This window comes from Macadamia integrifolia, chromosome 6 (assembly GCF_013358625.1).
Source record: "Macadamia integrifolia cultivar HAES 741 chromosome 6, SCU_Mint_v3, whole genome shotgun sequence".
NCBI lineage: Eukaryota > Viridiplantae > Streptophyta > Magnoliopsida > Proteales > Proteaceae > Macadamia > Macadamia integrifolia.
In genome coordinates, this window is record NC_056562.1 from 10,309,164 (window position 1) to 10,324,306 (window position 15,143).

At 34.5% G+C, this 15,143-nt stretch overlaps 1 protein-coding gene across 3 annotated transcripts in view; it reads right to left on the minus strand.

Moving 5' to 3' along the window:
• LOC122081795 overlaps positions 1–7,465 on the minus strand; it is a 14,783-nt gene extending 7,318 nt beyond the window's left edge. Inside the window, exons 1-7 of one of the 3 annotated variants that reach the window (XM_042649084.1) lie at positions 6,614–7,465; positions 6,116–6,358; positions 4,243–4,431; positions 2,441–2,533; positions 2,158–2,340; positions 1,969–2,071; positions 1,667–1,852 (exon numbers count right to left, since the gene is read on the minus strand). In XM_042649084.1, coding sequence (XP_042505018.1) covers positions 1,667–1,852; positions 1,969–2,071; positions 2,158–2,340; positions 2,441–2,533; positions 4,243–4,431; positions 6,116–6,331 — 970 coding nt within the window. In that variant the 5' untranslated portion in view covers positions 6,332–6,358; positions 6,614–7,465. The remainder of the gene's footprint in view (positions 1–1,666; positions 1,853–1,968; positions 2,072–2,157; positions 2,341–2,440; positions 2,534–4,242; positions 4,432–6,115; positions 6,359–6,613) is intronic. The other 2 variants (XM_042649083.1, XM_042649085.1) reach the window with 2 other exon arrangements.
• Between the last annotated feature and the right edge of the window lie 7,678 nt (positions 7,466–15,143).

Below are 15,143 nucleotides of genomic sequence, written 5' to 3' on the forward strand. Positions count from 1 at the left end.
CCCCCGACACCCACCCCCCAGACCCACCCCCACCCCCACCCCCACCCCCAAAAAAATATAAATATATCCTTCAAAATTGTTATAACAGGTTTTTAAGAGAGAAAGACCACTCTATATCTGATCTCAAGTCATTTAAAATTACCCAAATCTGGTTTTCTTGTGACCAATAAACTTCATTATCAAATAAAACACACATTGTTCAGGGCTAATGAGGAGCTGTTTATTTAAAGCAGAGAACCCTACTTAGGTAGTAAACCTATCTACACCACACTTACAGAGCCAAAAGGAAGCATAAAAGAAATATTGCGAAGAATCTTTAGTTTAAATAAAACAACTTTCTTTGGGAGTAAGAAATAAACTCCCTGCATCACTCCTCATTATTCTCCTTCGTCAATATTGTGAAGGGGCAGGAGTTGGGAGAGAACAATTTCCCATTTCCCCCCAGGTCAGTATGACCACATGATTCATCAGACATGAATCTGGGTTACATTGGACAAGGGGTACCTTTGTCTTTTAGTAAAAGTGGGTCGGTCAGATCAGTTTTATACTTTTATCGTTCCTTGGGCTTTTGCAGACCATTAGCATTGGGATGTCATGTTTTCTTGAAGCGACTAGGTAGTCAAGGTGGGGACGGTATTTAGGAAGTGTTTTATAGATTACATCCTAGCAATCAACTATAAAAGGGGACAACAACCCCAAACCCACCCCCCACACAATTGCTTTGGACCATGGAATTCAACTCCCTCCAAAATTTAAGCTGCTGTATAGGACTTCACATTTTAAGTGGTACTCCTAGGTTTCTCCTCTCTTCCCCGTGCTCCCTTTTTATTCTCATATTTCAAATTGTAGGCAGCAGGTATGCCCCTTGAAATGCTCTTCTCATAGTCAATTTCAGCGACTGAAATTCAACTCCACCATTGTTGAAACCACAGACCCACTCATATCTACCGTTCAATCCTAACTATTTGCACTAAAATTCTGGTTATATGGTTATACCTGCTTTTATTCTATTTATAACTGAATCTAGTACATCGAACTCAAGACCTAATCATTCTATTTATCGAAGTCAGTCATAGAAAAACAACAACTCCAGTTGCCCACAACAGACCCAACTTTCAGCACCATGTATTTGACCAATTGATACCATTTCATGCTTTCAACTGTCTTGGATTTTGTTCTGGAAATCTACTCCCTAAATCAATAGTTACAAGGTGTTCAGATGAGCATTTGAAAACACTAAAGACCCACACATAGAAAGCAGCAGCAGCAATTTTTCACTTCTGGAACCCAAGATATCATTTCCAAAAGTTATAAGCAACCTATGTTTACTCGAAAGGATTCCGACACATTTTAAAACTGCAATGCTAAAAATGACACCACTTAGGCCACATTTTTCCTTTCTTCTTCCTCCTCTGATACTTTAACTCACTTGACAAGGCTTATAGCATACAGTGGGTCCCAAAGAGTTGATAGAAACAGATGAAACAAAGTAAAGATTTTGGGGCAAGTTAACACAAAAAGGTAGCTGATTTAGCTTACAAAAATGTACAATCTAAATCGCCAAAGTGAAATTGATTGCCCAACATCTCACAACCAATATCTCAAAGAAAATTGACAAATTTCATAGGAGGTATATCATGAAGGATTGAGCTTAGATTTTAAATACCTTTGCTGACACTACGTCCAAGATTATTGTTTGTACGTAAAGGGTCAATAACGTTGAAATGCTTGGAAAGAAAGGGTTGGCCCTGGTTTTCTTGGCCATTAGGGAAAACAGCATACACTGAGCTACAAGCATCAAGAAAACGTTTGTTGAGCAATAGCTCTCCACCATCCTTTCGTGGAGGTTCCGCTGTAAGACATCCAAACAAAACAAGCACAGGTGAATCGGACGATATTTTTCTGATGACATAACAAAATCAATAAGTAGAAGGGTTAGTAAATATGGATGCATGACTCCACATATACCTGTCGTATCTGGAAGTGAACTAACGGGCACAGGACCCCAGAGGCTCACACAAAAGTTATCCCAATCAAAATTACTGAAGAACTCCAGAAAACGATAGAGCACCTGCAGATGTCAAGAGATCACTTTCAACTAGAAAGCTCCAAAATAAAATGTGTGGCAGAGATAAGTATAGTGAATCATAGGATAACCTCAAGGGGACCAGAAAAGTTATTGTTGAAGACATTAAATATGTATAGAACCAACGTTTCAAGGGCATAAGTGGAAATAAGCCCATGATGAGCACCCAATATGCGGCTCTCATAGTAACACCAAGCTTTAATCAGTATAATGCTGCGTTTGAATAGATGATTTCCATTTATCAAATGGTCAACCTGTACGAGTGGGGATAAATTTAGAGGAGCATACAAACAAAGGATCACTGTTCATTGATTCAAAAAGGTATAGGAGCTAAATGTTCAGAAAACATCTCACCTCCTCCAGGAAGCAAAGGGTACATAACCCACCAAGCTGGTTAAAAGATATGTCTACAACAATATTTTCTACAAGACATTTTATTATCTTCACCTGAAAATGAAAGTAAAGAAGAGGTAAAATTCAAGATGCCAAATCAAAACTCATATAATGCTAAAAACTAAAGATTAAAAAAATATGCTAATCAAAATTCATAATCAATGAAAATTTTCTTAAGGACAGTAATTAATATACCTGGAAAGTGAGAACCCCACTGGACGGGGATTCGGAGAAAAGACAGCCAAAAGGAAATATTGTTAGACAAATAAAAAGATGAAAACAAAGGGAAATGGTTACCCAACATCGTCTTTTCACAGTTTATCGGTATAGCAATCTCATAAATTTCTAGAGGCTTTCCATTAGAAATCATTTTCATCACTACCAAGGATACTTGATTAAACTCAACTCCATAGTTCTCATTTTTCTTTTCCATCGCCAGGCAGGGGTTGTATTGCACCAGTAGACAGGGCTAAATCACACTGTGTTCAACTCAAGGGATGAACGAGCATAGCAACCACTTTGCACTTTGCATCTCTAACAATATCGTAGCGAAAGAAAACACAAAAGCTCTGAGAGAAGCCCTAGTGACCACCTTGCCTACTAATATCATAGAAATCTAAGAAAAACTGATCCTCAAATATCTTTGTTCCTTCCCATGGCTCCATAATATAGTGAGAACAGAGCATGTCAGATATCAGTACAGCTCCAATTAAGCTATAGCCCCCATTGGCAAAGGAACTGATGGTGCAATAAGAGATGATACAGGCATGGTGGTAGGTATTTGGGGTCTTATACCTTGTGCGGGCATAGTTGTAATCTGACAGTTTTAACTCTTCTTTCGGATTAGTTTATTTTGCTCTTCAATTTAAAAATTTACTTTTGATAAAACTTAGCAATTGAAGAAAGGGATGTTTTATCGAGCTAACCTTAACTCCAATCTCCGTTCTTTAAGCCAAGGTTTGATTTTAGTCTAACTAAACTGGTGTATCAACTAACTACTTAAGAAAGCCAAGGTTCCTTAAATCCAAGGTGATGTCTGAGAGTTATGAATGAACTACTGACTTTAACAAAGTGACAGGATTCATCTGTTTCAAAGTTTGACAAATTAGAAGTCTAACCACGAAAAGAGTATATACATAGGTCTTTGTACAGTAAGTTGAACAGCGGCAACAATGCTGCTAGTAAGGTATTCTGACAAAATTTCTTTGCCATATGACCTTCCAAAGCCCTATATGTGTTATTGTGTCATGGATGGAGAATTCAAAATAGAATCCACACAAATAATATTTCTCTTTGAATTGCTATTTTTCTGCGATTTACTCTTAGCCAAATCCAAAATTCTTAACTCATCTAAAAACAGCTATACAAATAAAAAAAAACTAGGAAGATGGTTAGCTAATAGAAAGATTTAATGTTCCACGTGCAATTACTAACATATTAATTAAGAAACCTGCAAACTGGATTTGCAAGAACATCCAAACAATATCGGAAAGGCCACTAACAAAATCATGATTCTGCTTTAACACAACAAAACATAGTTACAGGCCAAAACAGTAAAGACAAGTTATTAGTAATTGTGAAATAGTGTATTGGGCATATTTCTTACAATAGAAAAGAAATAAAATAAATAATGGAAGACAATCATAACAAGGGATCCTGAGATGTTTGAATTAGATATATGAGCTCACTGAACAAGAAATGGAAGACACTAAGACAGAGTGTTTGAAGAAATATAAGAAGTATGTGTAATCAAAAGGACTTACTTCTGCCTGAATGTACTGAACTTCTTTTACACGAAATTCAGCATTTTCACTCTTCTCTTCATTCTCAAGCATATCACGAACCTCATTTGCCCAGGTATCCTTCAAATTTTGATTCTTACTGAAGGCAGTTAAGTCGATGTCCCCATCTGGTAAATAGGTCTTGAGAGGTACAGACCCAAAGGTAAACACCTGAAGTAAATCAAGATAATTACAAGCTAGCAACAAGAAGAATGAGAATGAAAAAACTACAGAAGAAAGCTTAAAATACAGAAACTATCTCAGAAGGAGAACAGTGAAGCTCCAGTATTTTAGAGGACTCTTATTAAACCTTAACCGTTATTAGGTAAACTAGAAATTCTTAGTAGAAAGCCACCAATAGCAGTCCCACCTTTTCGGAAAAAATAAAGGAGCAGAAAAAAAAGAGCTAAATTTTGACAGTATTCATCCCCAACAAAAGGTCCTAACAGAGTAAGCATTGATTTTGAGGACTAAAGGGGAATGATATTTACTTTCGCAGTAAGCCACCTTGCCCTCACTATTTTAGAGATACAGAGATCAATCCTGCCTTTCAAAGCCAGGATATTAACTAAAAATACTACTTCTTGCACCTCATCGGAATTGCAAGGTTATTTGAGGCTAGCAGAGTACATTCATCTATATTGACAATTTTCACAATCTTGACATTGAATTCTCGTAAGTTAAAGCAACAAAACACTAAAAAATTCACTCCGGTGGAAACAAAGGAGTAACTATGACTCCGCTCGCTAATAACCAAATTATGACATGTTTGTTCTTCATGAATGACCATTAAAAAAAAATAAAAATCCAGGGAACTAATATCCAAATAAGTAAAGGAGCAGGAGTAGAAAACACAACCAGCCTCAGTTGAAAACGAGATTCCAAATTTCCATCTCTGATTTTCCGACACTATGGGAATGGAAAAATTTTCGCAATCAGTTGTAACGTCACAATGTGTATCTGTTTTTTGGGAAAGTGTTCTAAATCTAGGAGTGTGGCCTACGCTACCACTCCCTGTGTTTCTCTCTGACCTCTCCCAATAGGGGGCAAAGATATCATTTCATAGGTAGGAGGAGAGAGATAGTTACATGGGAGGGCTGGCATAGGCCACACTCCCGGACAGAAAACATCTCCCCCATTTTTTTATCTTTTTGATTTTTAAATTTTGAAAACCTAGGTGCCTTTAATTCCCATCGATCCCTAAGCTTTTAAACCAACACCATCAACGTAATCATTAGAGCAATCTGCCAACTAAGTGGGCAAGGCCACATGAATCCTATTCTACTATTTATGACCCATATGGAAAGAACCTACACATTACCTGTCTTTACAAGCATATACAAAAAAAGACAGACAAAAAGGAAGGTGCGGCAAGATATCATGTATCAAAAGGCCACATGAATCCTATTAATGATTGTGACAGCTTTTACAGACCACTCCCACGACTAACGCAGTGCAAGTTACCAGAAATGGTTGCATTTGGCATGTTTAAGAGTCGGCCAGGAAAATCGCAAACGCTAAAACAAGAATGTATTATTATGTATTATTTGCAGCTATTCCTGGTCAAAGAAATGAGACTATTCCTGGTCAAAGAAATGAGACAGACTTTTCAATAAGTGAAGGGAATCTAATATCCTGTCAAGACTAGATAAGTCTCTAGGCAATTGGCATTACAGTCCCAAAATGCTTCAACTAGACCAACACATTTTCAATTGTCATTACAATGCGCCTACCATATTATATAGCACAGTTGAAATAAATGTGGCGATTAACAATAATTAATGAATAATGACCACGGAGAAAATTTGCATGTTACAAATCAAGAAACTAAGAAAACAGTAAAACATTGGCCAACCTGACACGAGAAACACTTCATGATGAGTCGCTGCACGTAATCTGCAACTGCATTTCTTCGCTCTTCAGAAGGTGCGTTGGGCTGGATGCAGTCAATCAGCTCTGCAGTTCTCTCTTCAGCTTTAGACCATCTCTCAGGGTCAAGTACTCGAGTCATGGATTCCGTTTCACTGGGCAAGAGGCCACTTGGCTGTGCCCAGCCACCATGATCGCCCATGCAATACTAACCCGTACCTAACCCGTGCTGCCCAAAGGACGTCGTTAGAGAGGGTGACAGAAACAGAGAGATCAGTAACAGTTTATTGATTCAACGTTTTTCGCGTACCAATGCGCAATGTAAATCAACTCTAAACCAATCTTTAAATGGGGGAATAATCTTCTTTTAATTATCTCAGATTTCAAGTTAGCAGTGAAATTATTCAGCCACAACACAACTCCCCAACAACGTCAAAACTCAAAATGCAAAACAAAGGACAAGCGTTCTCTGACCAACAATCACCTTGATTAGTAGTATCAAATGTTGGGGAGTCTATAGAAGGAGATGATCAGAACCCAGCCCTGCAAAAGCTTAGACGTGATGTTTCAACAACGAATAGCAAATGAACGTCAAGAAATTTTATGCGGATGTTAAATCTTGCTGCGTCTAGCATCAAACTCCGATTCAACAATATCCCTGAAACCGCTAATCTCCGAACCCTAACCCTATTGAAGCACCGTCCCACTATTCTTCTGGAACGCCACGAAAATGATCATAAGAAAATGAATAATTGAAACAGAAACCCTAAAGAAAGATCAAAGGCCCCTGTTTTATCCTCAAGCCAACAATCCAATCGAGCCAAAATGATCCCAAAAAAAAAAACCCTGCCTACGAACCTCCAAAGTTTAACAAGAAAGGAAAACTAGAAATGGTGACCCAGTAAGCCTTCGAACTCAAAATTTCTTCAATGTCGACGAATCTTAATGGAAGCGATGGGTTTGGATGAAAAACAAAGTTGGATTAACAAAAGGATTAGAGAGAGAAAACGGCGAGAGAATAACAGAGGAAGCAGAGCAAGGAAGGACAAGTATGGGATGATTCCACCACCAAATATAAGGCAAAGCTATGAAGGGAAGTGCGGAATTTTAGAAAACCTTAAGGGAACACCAGGCGCTGACCTTCATATACGTGAAATTGACACCAATTGAAGCATTTAGTATTGAGATTTCCAGGCGATGGATCGGTTCTAGACTAGGGTTCCAATGAGCTTTTAAGAGAAGTTTTGAAAAATATGAGAATTGTGAGAGAATCTGATTAATGGGGGAGGAAAAAAAAAGAATGAAACTGAAAAGGAGAGGAAAGAAAAAAATTGTTGAAAGAGGAGAGAGAAACAGACAGACAGAGGGGGGGAGAGAGAAAGAGGAAGGCGAAGGAATAAATGCCAAGTATAGTTAAAGGAACGCTTGGATTGAGATCTTTCTTCCTAGTGAGATGAATTTGGATGGCGATAGATTCTAATCTAAGAGGATAGAGAAAAGATGTACGATATGGAGTATATACTTTGATATACATTATCATATCCCTTTTTATATATAGTGTTAAGGGTGTCGGGTGTTTTGCTATTCATCTTTGGCTGTCTAAGCAACGAGGGGCCAATGGCGTGTGGGCGTGTCACGTGTGGACCTGTGGTTGCAATTTGAAATTGTTTGGGCAAGTGAGGTTTCCTTTTCAGGTTGGATTTTCTCCACATTCTATTTTTACTAATGTTTGTTTGGTAAGAAAAAAAAGGGAAATGAACAAGTGAAAATAATGATTGACACTCCCCTTGTGGTAGATTTGATTGTGTTCACTCAAGAACACATGGGTTGGAATATATGGAGGTTGGTGCTTTGGTGGTGTTGGGATCATGGAAGAAGAAAGGTGGCTAGAGGGGGTGAGATGGGCTTGGTGGGGCTTATGTGATGCAATTGTGCCGGCGGGCTAGCTGGTGTGATGTAATGTGGTAATTTGTGGGGTAAGTAGATGAGATCAGATCAGATCTTCGTATGAGAATCAGTTTCGTACTGATCTGATCCACACAAATAGAATCCATTCAAAGACAAACTTTAAGGTGGATTCCATCAGTATGGATCAGATCGTACAAGAAGCTGATCCACAATCCAAGTAGACTATATAGTTAGAATCTAATAATGTTAAGTAGGGGTAGAGACAATCTCAAATGGAATAACAGAGAAGCTCGCATATAGAGCAATGGGGCAAGGTCAATCTCAAACTCTTAAAGAGCAAAGAAAATCTATATCTTGGATTCACTAAGAAGGTATTAAATATAAAAGAAGAACTAAACAAGAGAAGTAAATATGCATAGAATAAACTAAACAAGCTTTTGTAGTCCTATTTTGACCGGATTGACTGATCATGAAAATTCCATACAAGAATTGATTGACGAAACAGAGAAAGAAAAACAGAATTCAGTGGAACACCCTCAAAGAAATCAGTCAAGACTCAAGAGTGACTAATGCATATGAGAACGAGAAAATATCTCAGAGAATGTGCAAACATGTGGCTTTAGTGGCGTGATCGGTTATGGCCAATATGGAATTGATAACCACCCACTAAAATAGCAAGTGAACCAATATATTTGAAAAACTGCTAAAGAAATAAATATAAAAGAAAACTTTGACGGAAAAAAGAGGATGAGCAAAATCACATGTAAACCAATGCAATTACCTTTGCCTTTTCAATTTCATTTAGATTAGTCTTTCCTTTTAGCATTGTTCTTAGAGTTAGATATTGGTTATTCTGCAATATCATTACTCAAAAAAATGTCAAATTTTATATTATAATCCTTTATTTTTTTTAATGGTATGTTTTCAAACACTCATTTATTTGAGTTATGCATTTTCTTCAAGTTTAGTATCATTTAATTCCTTTTACTACTTTCATTTAAATATGATCGTTTAAGCATAGTGATTAGTATAGAATTTAAAATCCTTGAAAAGATCGATGCAAGAGGAATATTCATATCTCTTTATTATAATTCAGATACCATTTTTTACACAGACTAGTATCGATTATTGTATGAAATTAATTACCAACACAAGGTTAGTACATATACACATAATTAAGCTAACAAATGTAACCCTCTAGAATAATGAAGCTTTGTCTCATTGGAAGTAAAAGGAAGGGACGATAAGTGAAATTAATGTAAAAACAAAAGATTTTGTAAATATGATTATGTGGCCTATTTAAAATTCTTACCATAATCGAAATTCTAAACATTAATGCATAAAAAATATAAAATAAAAGTGTACATCATACAATTACTACAATTAACTACACTAACAAAGACAAACATAATTAGTATTCATTACACAAAAACATATGACTTGACGAAGTATCAAAAACGATTTTAACCTCCAAGTATAGTTCAAGTACATAGCTTGAGATATGAAAGTCTTGTTATCTAACATCACAAAAATGTAAGGGGAATATGAATGTATATAGAAACAAAGAACATATAGTTGGCTGAATTGAGTAAACTTAGGTGGCTGATTTGAGAGAAGAAAAATGTATCTATGTCAGGAGTGAGAATGGTTTGCAGGATAACGAATAAATGATATTTCATCTTAATCTCGTGTCAAGCTAAATACAAGGTTGAGTATTAAAGAATATTAAGGAATCTAATATTGCTAATATACGAGGATTTTATAAAGTAATGAACTATGGAGATCTTAAGGGGGTAAGGATATGATGGATTAAATATAATCAAATTTGACAAAATGGAGATATTTTGAATAATGGTCTAATATGGAGGAACGGGAAATGGTTTCTATATCTTATAGAGTTGCCAAAGAAAATAAAATAGATACATTTCTGTATATTTCTCTAAATAGCAGGCATTGTTTGATTTAATTGGGAAAAACGTAAAAGACTTAACTCACAAATAAAAATTACATATATATATATATATATATATGTTTATATAATATAATAAATCATACTCCAATCAAATCTTGGTTAATTTTATATTTTAATCATTTCTATTTTATAGCGAGGACTATAATAACAATCTAAGCTGTATCTAGAACTTGACACTATATTTTAATTGTCTCTTCTCTTATACCTAAAAGTTTTTAAATCAAGGCACGAAAATGATTTTCAATAATAATTTAGAAAGCGACTTATCATTATATCATTATCAAGAGTGATTGATCCATATGAGAACGAGAAAATATCTCAGAGAAGTGCAAATATGTGGCATAAGTGGTGGGAATGATTATGACCAGTATGGAATTGATAACTATCTACTAACATAGCAAGTGAGCCAGTATAGTTGGGATACTAACAAAGAAATAAGAATAAGAGAAAACTTTGACAGAAGAAAGAGGATGATCAAAATCATATATAAATCAATGCAATTACCTCTGTTTTTTTAGTTTCTTTTAAATTAGTCTTTCCTTTTAACATTGTTCTTATAGCTAGTTATGGTTATTGAGAAATCTCATTGTTCAAGGGCCAAAAACATCGTGATTAGTAAATAATTTTAAAAATCCTTGAAGCAATTGAGGCAAGAGGAATACTCATATCTTTTGATTAAAAGTAAGATATTAATTTTGAGTCTTGACTACTCTCGCTACATCATTTACGCAGACAAGTATTAATTATTGTATAGAATTAATTGCTAACACAAGATTAGTAAATATACATGTAATATTTACTAAAGCTAACAAACATGTCCTTCTAGAGTAAATCTTTTGAAACTTTGTCTCGTTGAAGGTAAAAGGAAGGGACGACATTTGAAATTAATAATAATAATTTGTAGATATGATTGTGTGACCAACTCTTTCAGGAAAAAAAAAATTGTGTAACTTACTTAAAACTCTTACTATATTTGGTAGTCATGAAGATCAAAATCCAAAACTTAATGTTTCAAAATAAAATAAAGGTGCACATAACACAACAACTACAATTAATTATACTAATAAAGATAAATATAATTAGCATTTATTACACAAAACATATGACTTTTTGACTCTCTTTTTTTTGTAGAAAGAAAAACATATGACTTGAGAGTGTATGAAAAAACGATATCAACCTCCAAGTATAGTTCAAGTACATAGCTTGGGATATATTTTTATATAAGTTGGGATATAAAAGTCTTGTTAAGTAACACCATAAAAATTTAGGAGGAATATGAATATATATATATATATATATAGAGAGAGAGAGAGAGAGAGAGAGAAGAAATAAAGAACATATAGTTAGATGAATTGGGTGGACTTGGTGGTGATTGGTTTAGGAGAATGATGTATACCTATGGTTAGGAACATGGTTGAGTATTAAAGAATATTAAGGGATCTAATATAGCTAAATATTATAGAATTTTATAGGATTTTTGTAGAGTAATGAATTATGGAGATCTTAGGGGGGTAAGGATATGGTGGATTGAGTGTGTTCAAGATTGATGAAAGGGAGATATTTTGAAGAATGATTTAATATGAAGGAACTTGAGATGGTTTCTATATCTTATAGTGAGTTGTCAAAGAAAATAAAGATAAATACATTTCAGCATATTTCTCTAAATAGTAGGTATTGGTGTATTGCTTGATTTATTGAGAAAAAAACTAAAAGACTTAACTCATAAAATTTAATTACATCTTTATTTATATATATATATATATATATATATATGCTTATATAATATAACGAACATACTCCAATCAAATGTTGGTTAACTTTCTATTTTAATCATCTCCTATTTAATAATGGAGACTGTAATAACACCCTCTAAGCTGTATCTAGAACCCGGCACTACTTTTTAATTGTCCCTTCTCTTATACTTAATTTTTTTTTTAAATCAAATTAATAAAATGATTTTCAATAATAATTTAGAAAGTGACTTATCATTACGTCATTATCAAATTATGTTACTATCATGCACATCTGTTTAATATATATATGAAATGATAATATGTACCCTCATTAAAAAAATAATGTGTTATAATTTAAGGGCAAAAAAATAAGGTTATAAATTATCTAACACCATTAGGATGCCAATAAGAAATTCATTTATTTGGTTTTCTATGCCAATGCAACATCTAAATAGGACAGTCAGTTGGTCGGACTTAGCCTCACAAAGTAATGGTAAATAAATATAAAAACTATTTACGTCTCTCTCTCTCTCTCTCTCTCTCTCTCTCTCTCTCTCTTCTTGTATTTTCTATTTATTTTTTGAAACCAAACACACTCTTAGAAAAATGCCCCACGTCGAAGACAAATGCATTACCAGTTATATTGTAGAATACAAAGCTACTTGAGATGCAAGCATTAATCTGGATTAGCTATTAAACTTGTTATTGCATCAGAGTAAGCTATTGTTCAGTATGATCTTATGAAATGTTTATATTAAGCTATCAAAATGAATATGAATCTAGTTGTGTTAAGGGCAAAGGAACCAAATACCAAAAGGTTAATTCGGTTGTAACAACTTATCAACATCATTAGAGGTTTTAAAAATCAGGTAAGATCAGTCAATCCTGATTCCCCCTGATCCGATTCGGGTCAATCTATATGAAAAAAACACCTAGATGCATGCCTCGTATATATCGATCCAAGATCAATCATAATACTAATTTCAGGTTTTTGTACCATTTATCCAATAACAGTGTATAAGATAATGTATTATGACAATATGTCTAGGTTTTGAAAGATCATTCAACTCCATTTTTACTATATATGATCGACAGTGGTGCTCAATCTTGGTACAAAATACAAACTAGTTGTCGCTCACACCTAGTATTTGCTTTAATCTATTATCTATTCAGGTTCAGTATGTGATTAATAGATCTTTTGAAATATTGTTTTAAACAAGAAAAAAAATCAACTTCAACAATAAGAAAATTTAAAAGAATTTTTCATGCCCTATAATCTCTACATATTTTTGTTATCCTTAGTTCAAGGAATATGGTATTATCTGAGGGTGTCAAATCAAAATTGAAATAAAAAACCGAATCCAATTCCAGACTGAATACCCTGAACCGAATCCAACCCATTATAATATGGTTAAATCCTGGATCTGAAATAGGTATTTATAATTTGGTTCGGTTTGATTCGGATCTGGATTTATGCCAAGAACCGGTGGATCTAACCGAAAACGGACCGAATAACTTAATGTCACTTTTTCCTCTTTAACTAAAAACTTGATGTAACTTATATGGAAACCCGACATAATTAATCACCTAAATGATAAATAGTCTTATAGAGTTACTATTGTAGTCCAACTGTAAAACCCATTTTTTTTTCCTTAAGATTCATGAACCTTGAGTTAAATGATCTACTTAACCGTAACTCTTCAAGTTTGAAGTATTATGTTCTTCCTCTTCTCACGATTAGCATAGCAACGACTCTTTGTCTTAGATAAAGTTGCAGTGGCTGATAGTGTCCCTTCTTTCTTTTCTCACGACTTTTCGGCCGCCATTCGATCGATTATTCTCAACAACATTATAGTAGGTCGGTTTTCCATCTCCTACAATGTTGCACTTGTTTAATTTTCAATCTTCAACAGCGTTGCAGTTTTTTGTATGAGTTTTCTTGAATTTCTAATGTATATGTGTTTTTTCTTGAAATGGAACTTGGAAATTGTTGTTGTTTATCTATAGATATAATGTTGGGACTCATCCAATCTTCCACATTGCAGATAATTGGGCATTTGAGACAAATCTTAATGGGCTGTTGAGCTAGGGACCTTTGCCATTGTTTATTGCTTGTTCCCGAATAGGAACCAGAACCGGACTTGAACCTGATAGGTCCGGTACGGGTACCAATTTTTAAAACTGAGACGAGACTTGGTCCAGTTCTGAATCACACTAATAGTCCTTGGAATTGAAACCGAAACCGAACCGAATACCTGGTTCCGGACCGATTGACACCCTTAGTATTATCCAAAAGGAAACATATTGGTTTTTTGATGTATTAAGCAAAACCTAAGGGTTGATTTTGTGTATTTTTATTTCAAAAATATTTTAAGTAAGTTATACATCAAAGAAATTTCAGTAAATCGTTACATTTATCTTCATGACATTAATATTAGGATGTGTTTTGATGAATGATTTAGCCCATGAATTTCAAATTGAAAAACTACTGTTATAGTTGTTATATGCAATTGGTAATAGAGCTTATAGCTTCCACAGTAACTATATTCTTTATTTGTGCTAATAGAATAAAACAACCTCCATGACAACTCTTTTATATATATATATATATATATATATATAGGAGAGAGGTTTCCTATGATGGGTGAGTTTATGAGCAATGGTTAAGTTGCGATATTGGGTTGCAAGTTTAAAAAATAGAAACAGACTTCAAGAAGTGGGGTTAAGAGTGTGTACATTTGCCCCTCCCAGACCTTAAAGTAGCTCTTTTTATGTTTCCCATGATGCGTGAGTGCAATTTCTCACCAATAGGTGTTGTAGTGAAGAATCGTTCAAAGGGATATTTAATGTGGAGAGAGAATGCATGTGAAGTCTATAAGTGGAGTGTGAGCAATGTTTAAAGTAATCTGCATACTGGAGTCGTGACGTTTTTTTCCTTCATTTATGTTACAGTAATATATATATCACAAACTTGATATTGCTCTAATATTCTTACATGGTTTATCACATTAAAGGATGAAAAAATGCGAATTAAGATTGAGCCATTAAGGTCAAAAGTAGATTGATTTGCTTCCTACTAAACCTACATAATTTTAGCTTTAAATCTTCATTAGAGCTTTTGCACCCAATATTAAAGAACGAAAGTTTTTTGTCATCGAAGCTGAAGAGAGATCTCTTAATCCATGGTTATTTGAGGTTATGATTAAATTCCTGAAACAATTAATTCATCATTAACTCCCACACCTTAGTAACAAGAGTCCAAGATAACCTTCCTGCATGTGATGTTTGTTAAATAATTCAATTAGGTTTTATATGGCACATTCTGAAAAATCTTTTATGGTGTTTTCCCTCGTTTTTTGGACAGAAATAGAACGAAATCTGTTGTCCCTTTTTTTTTTTTT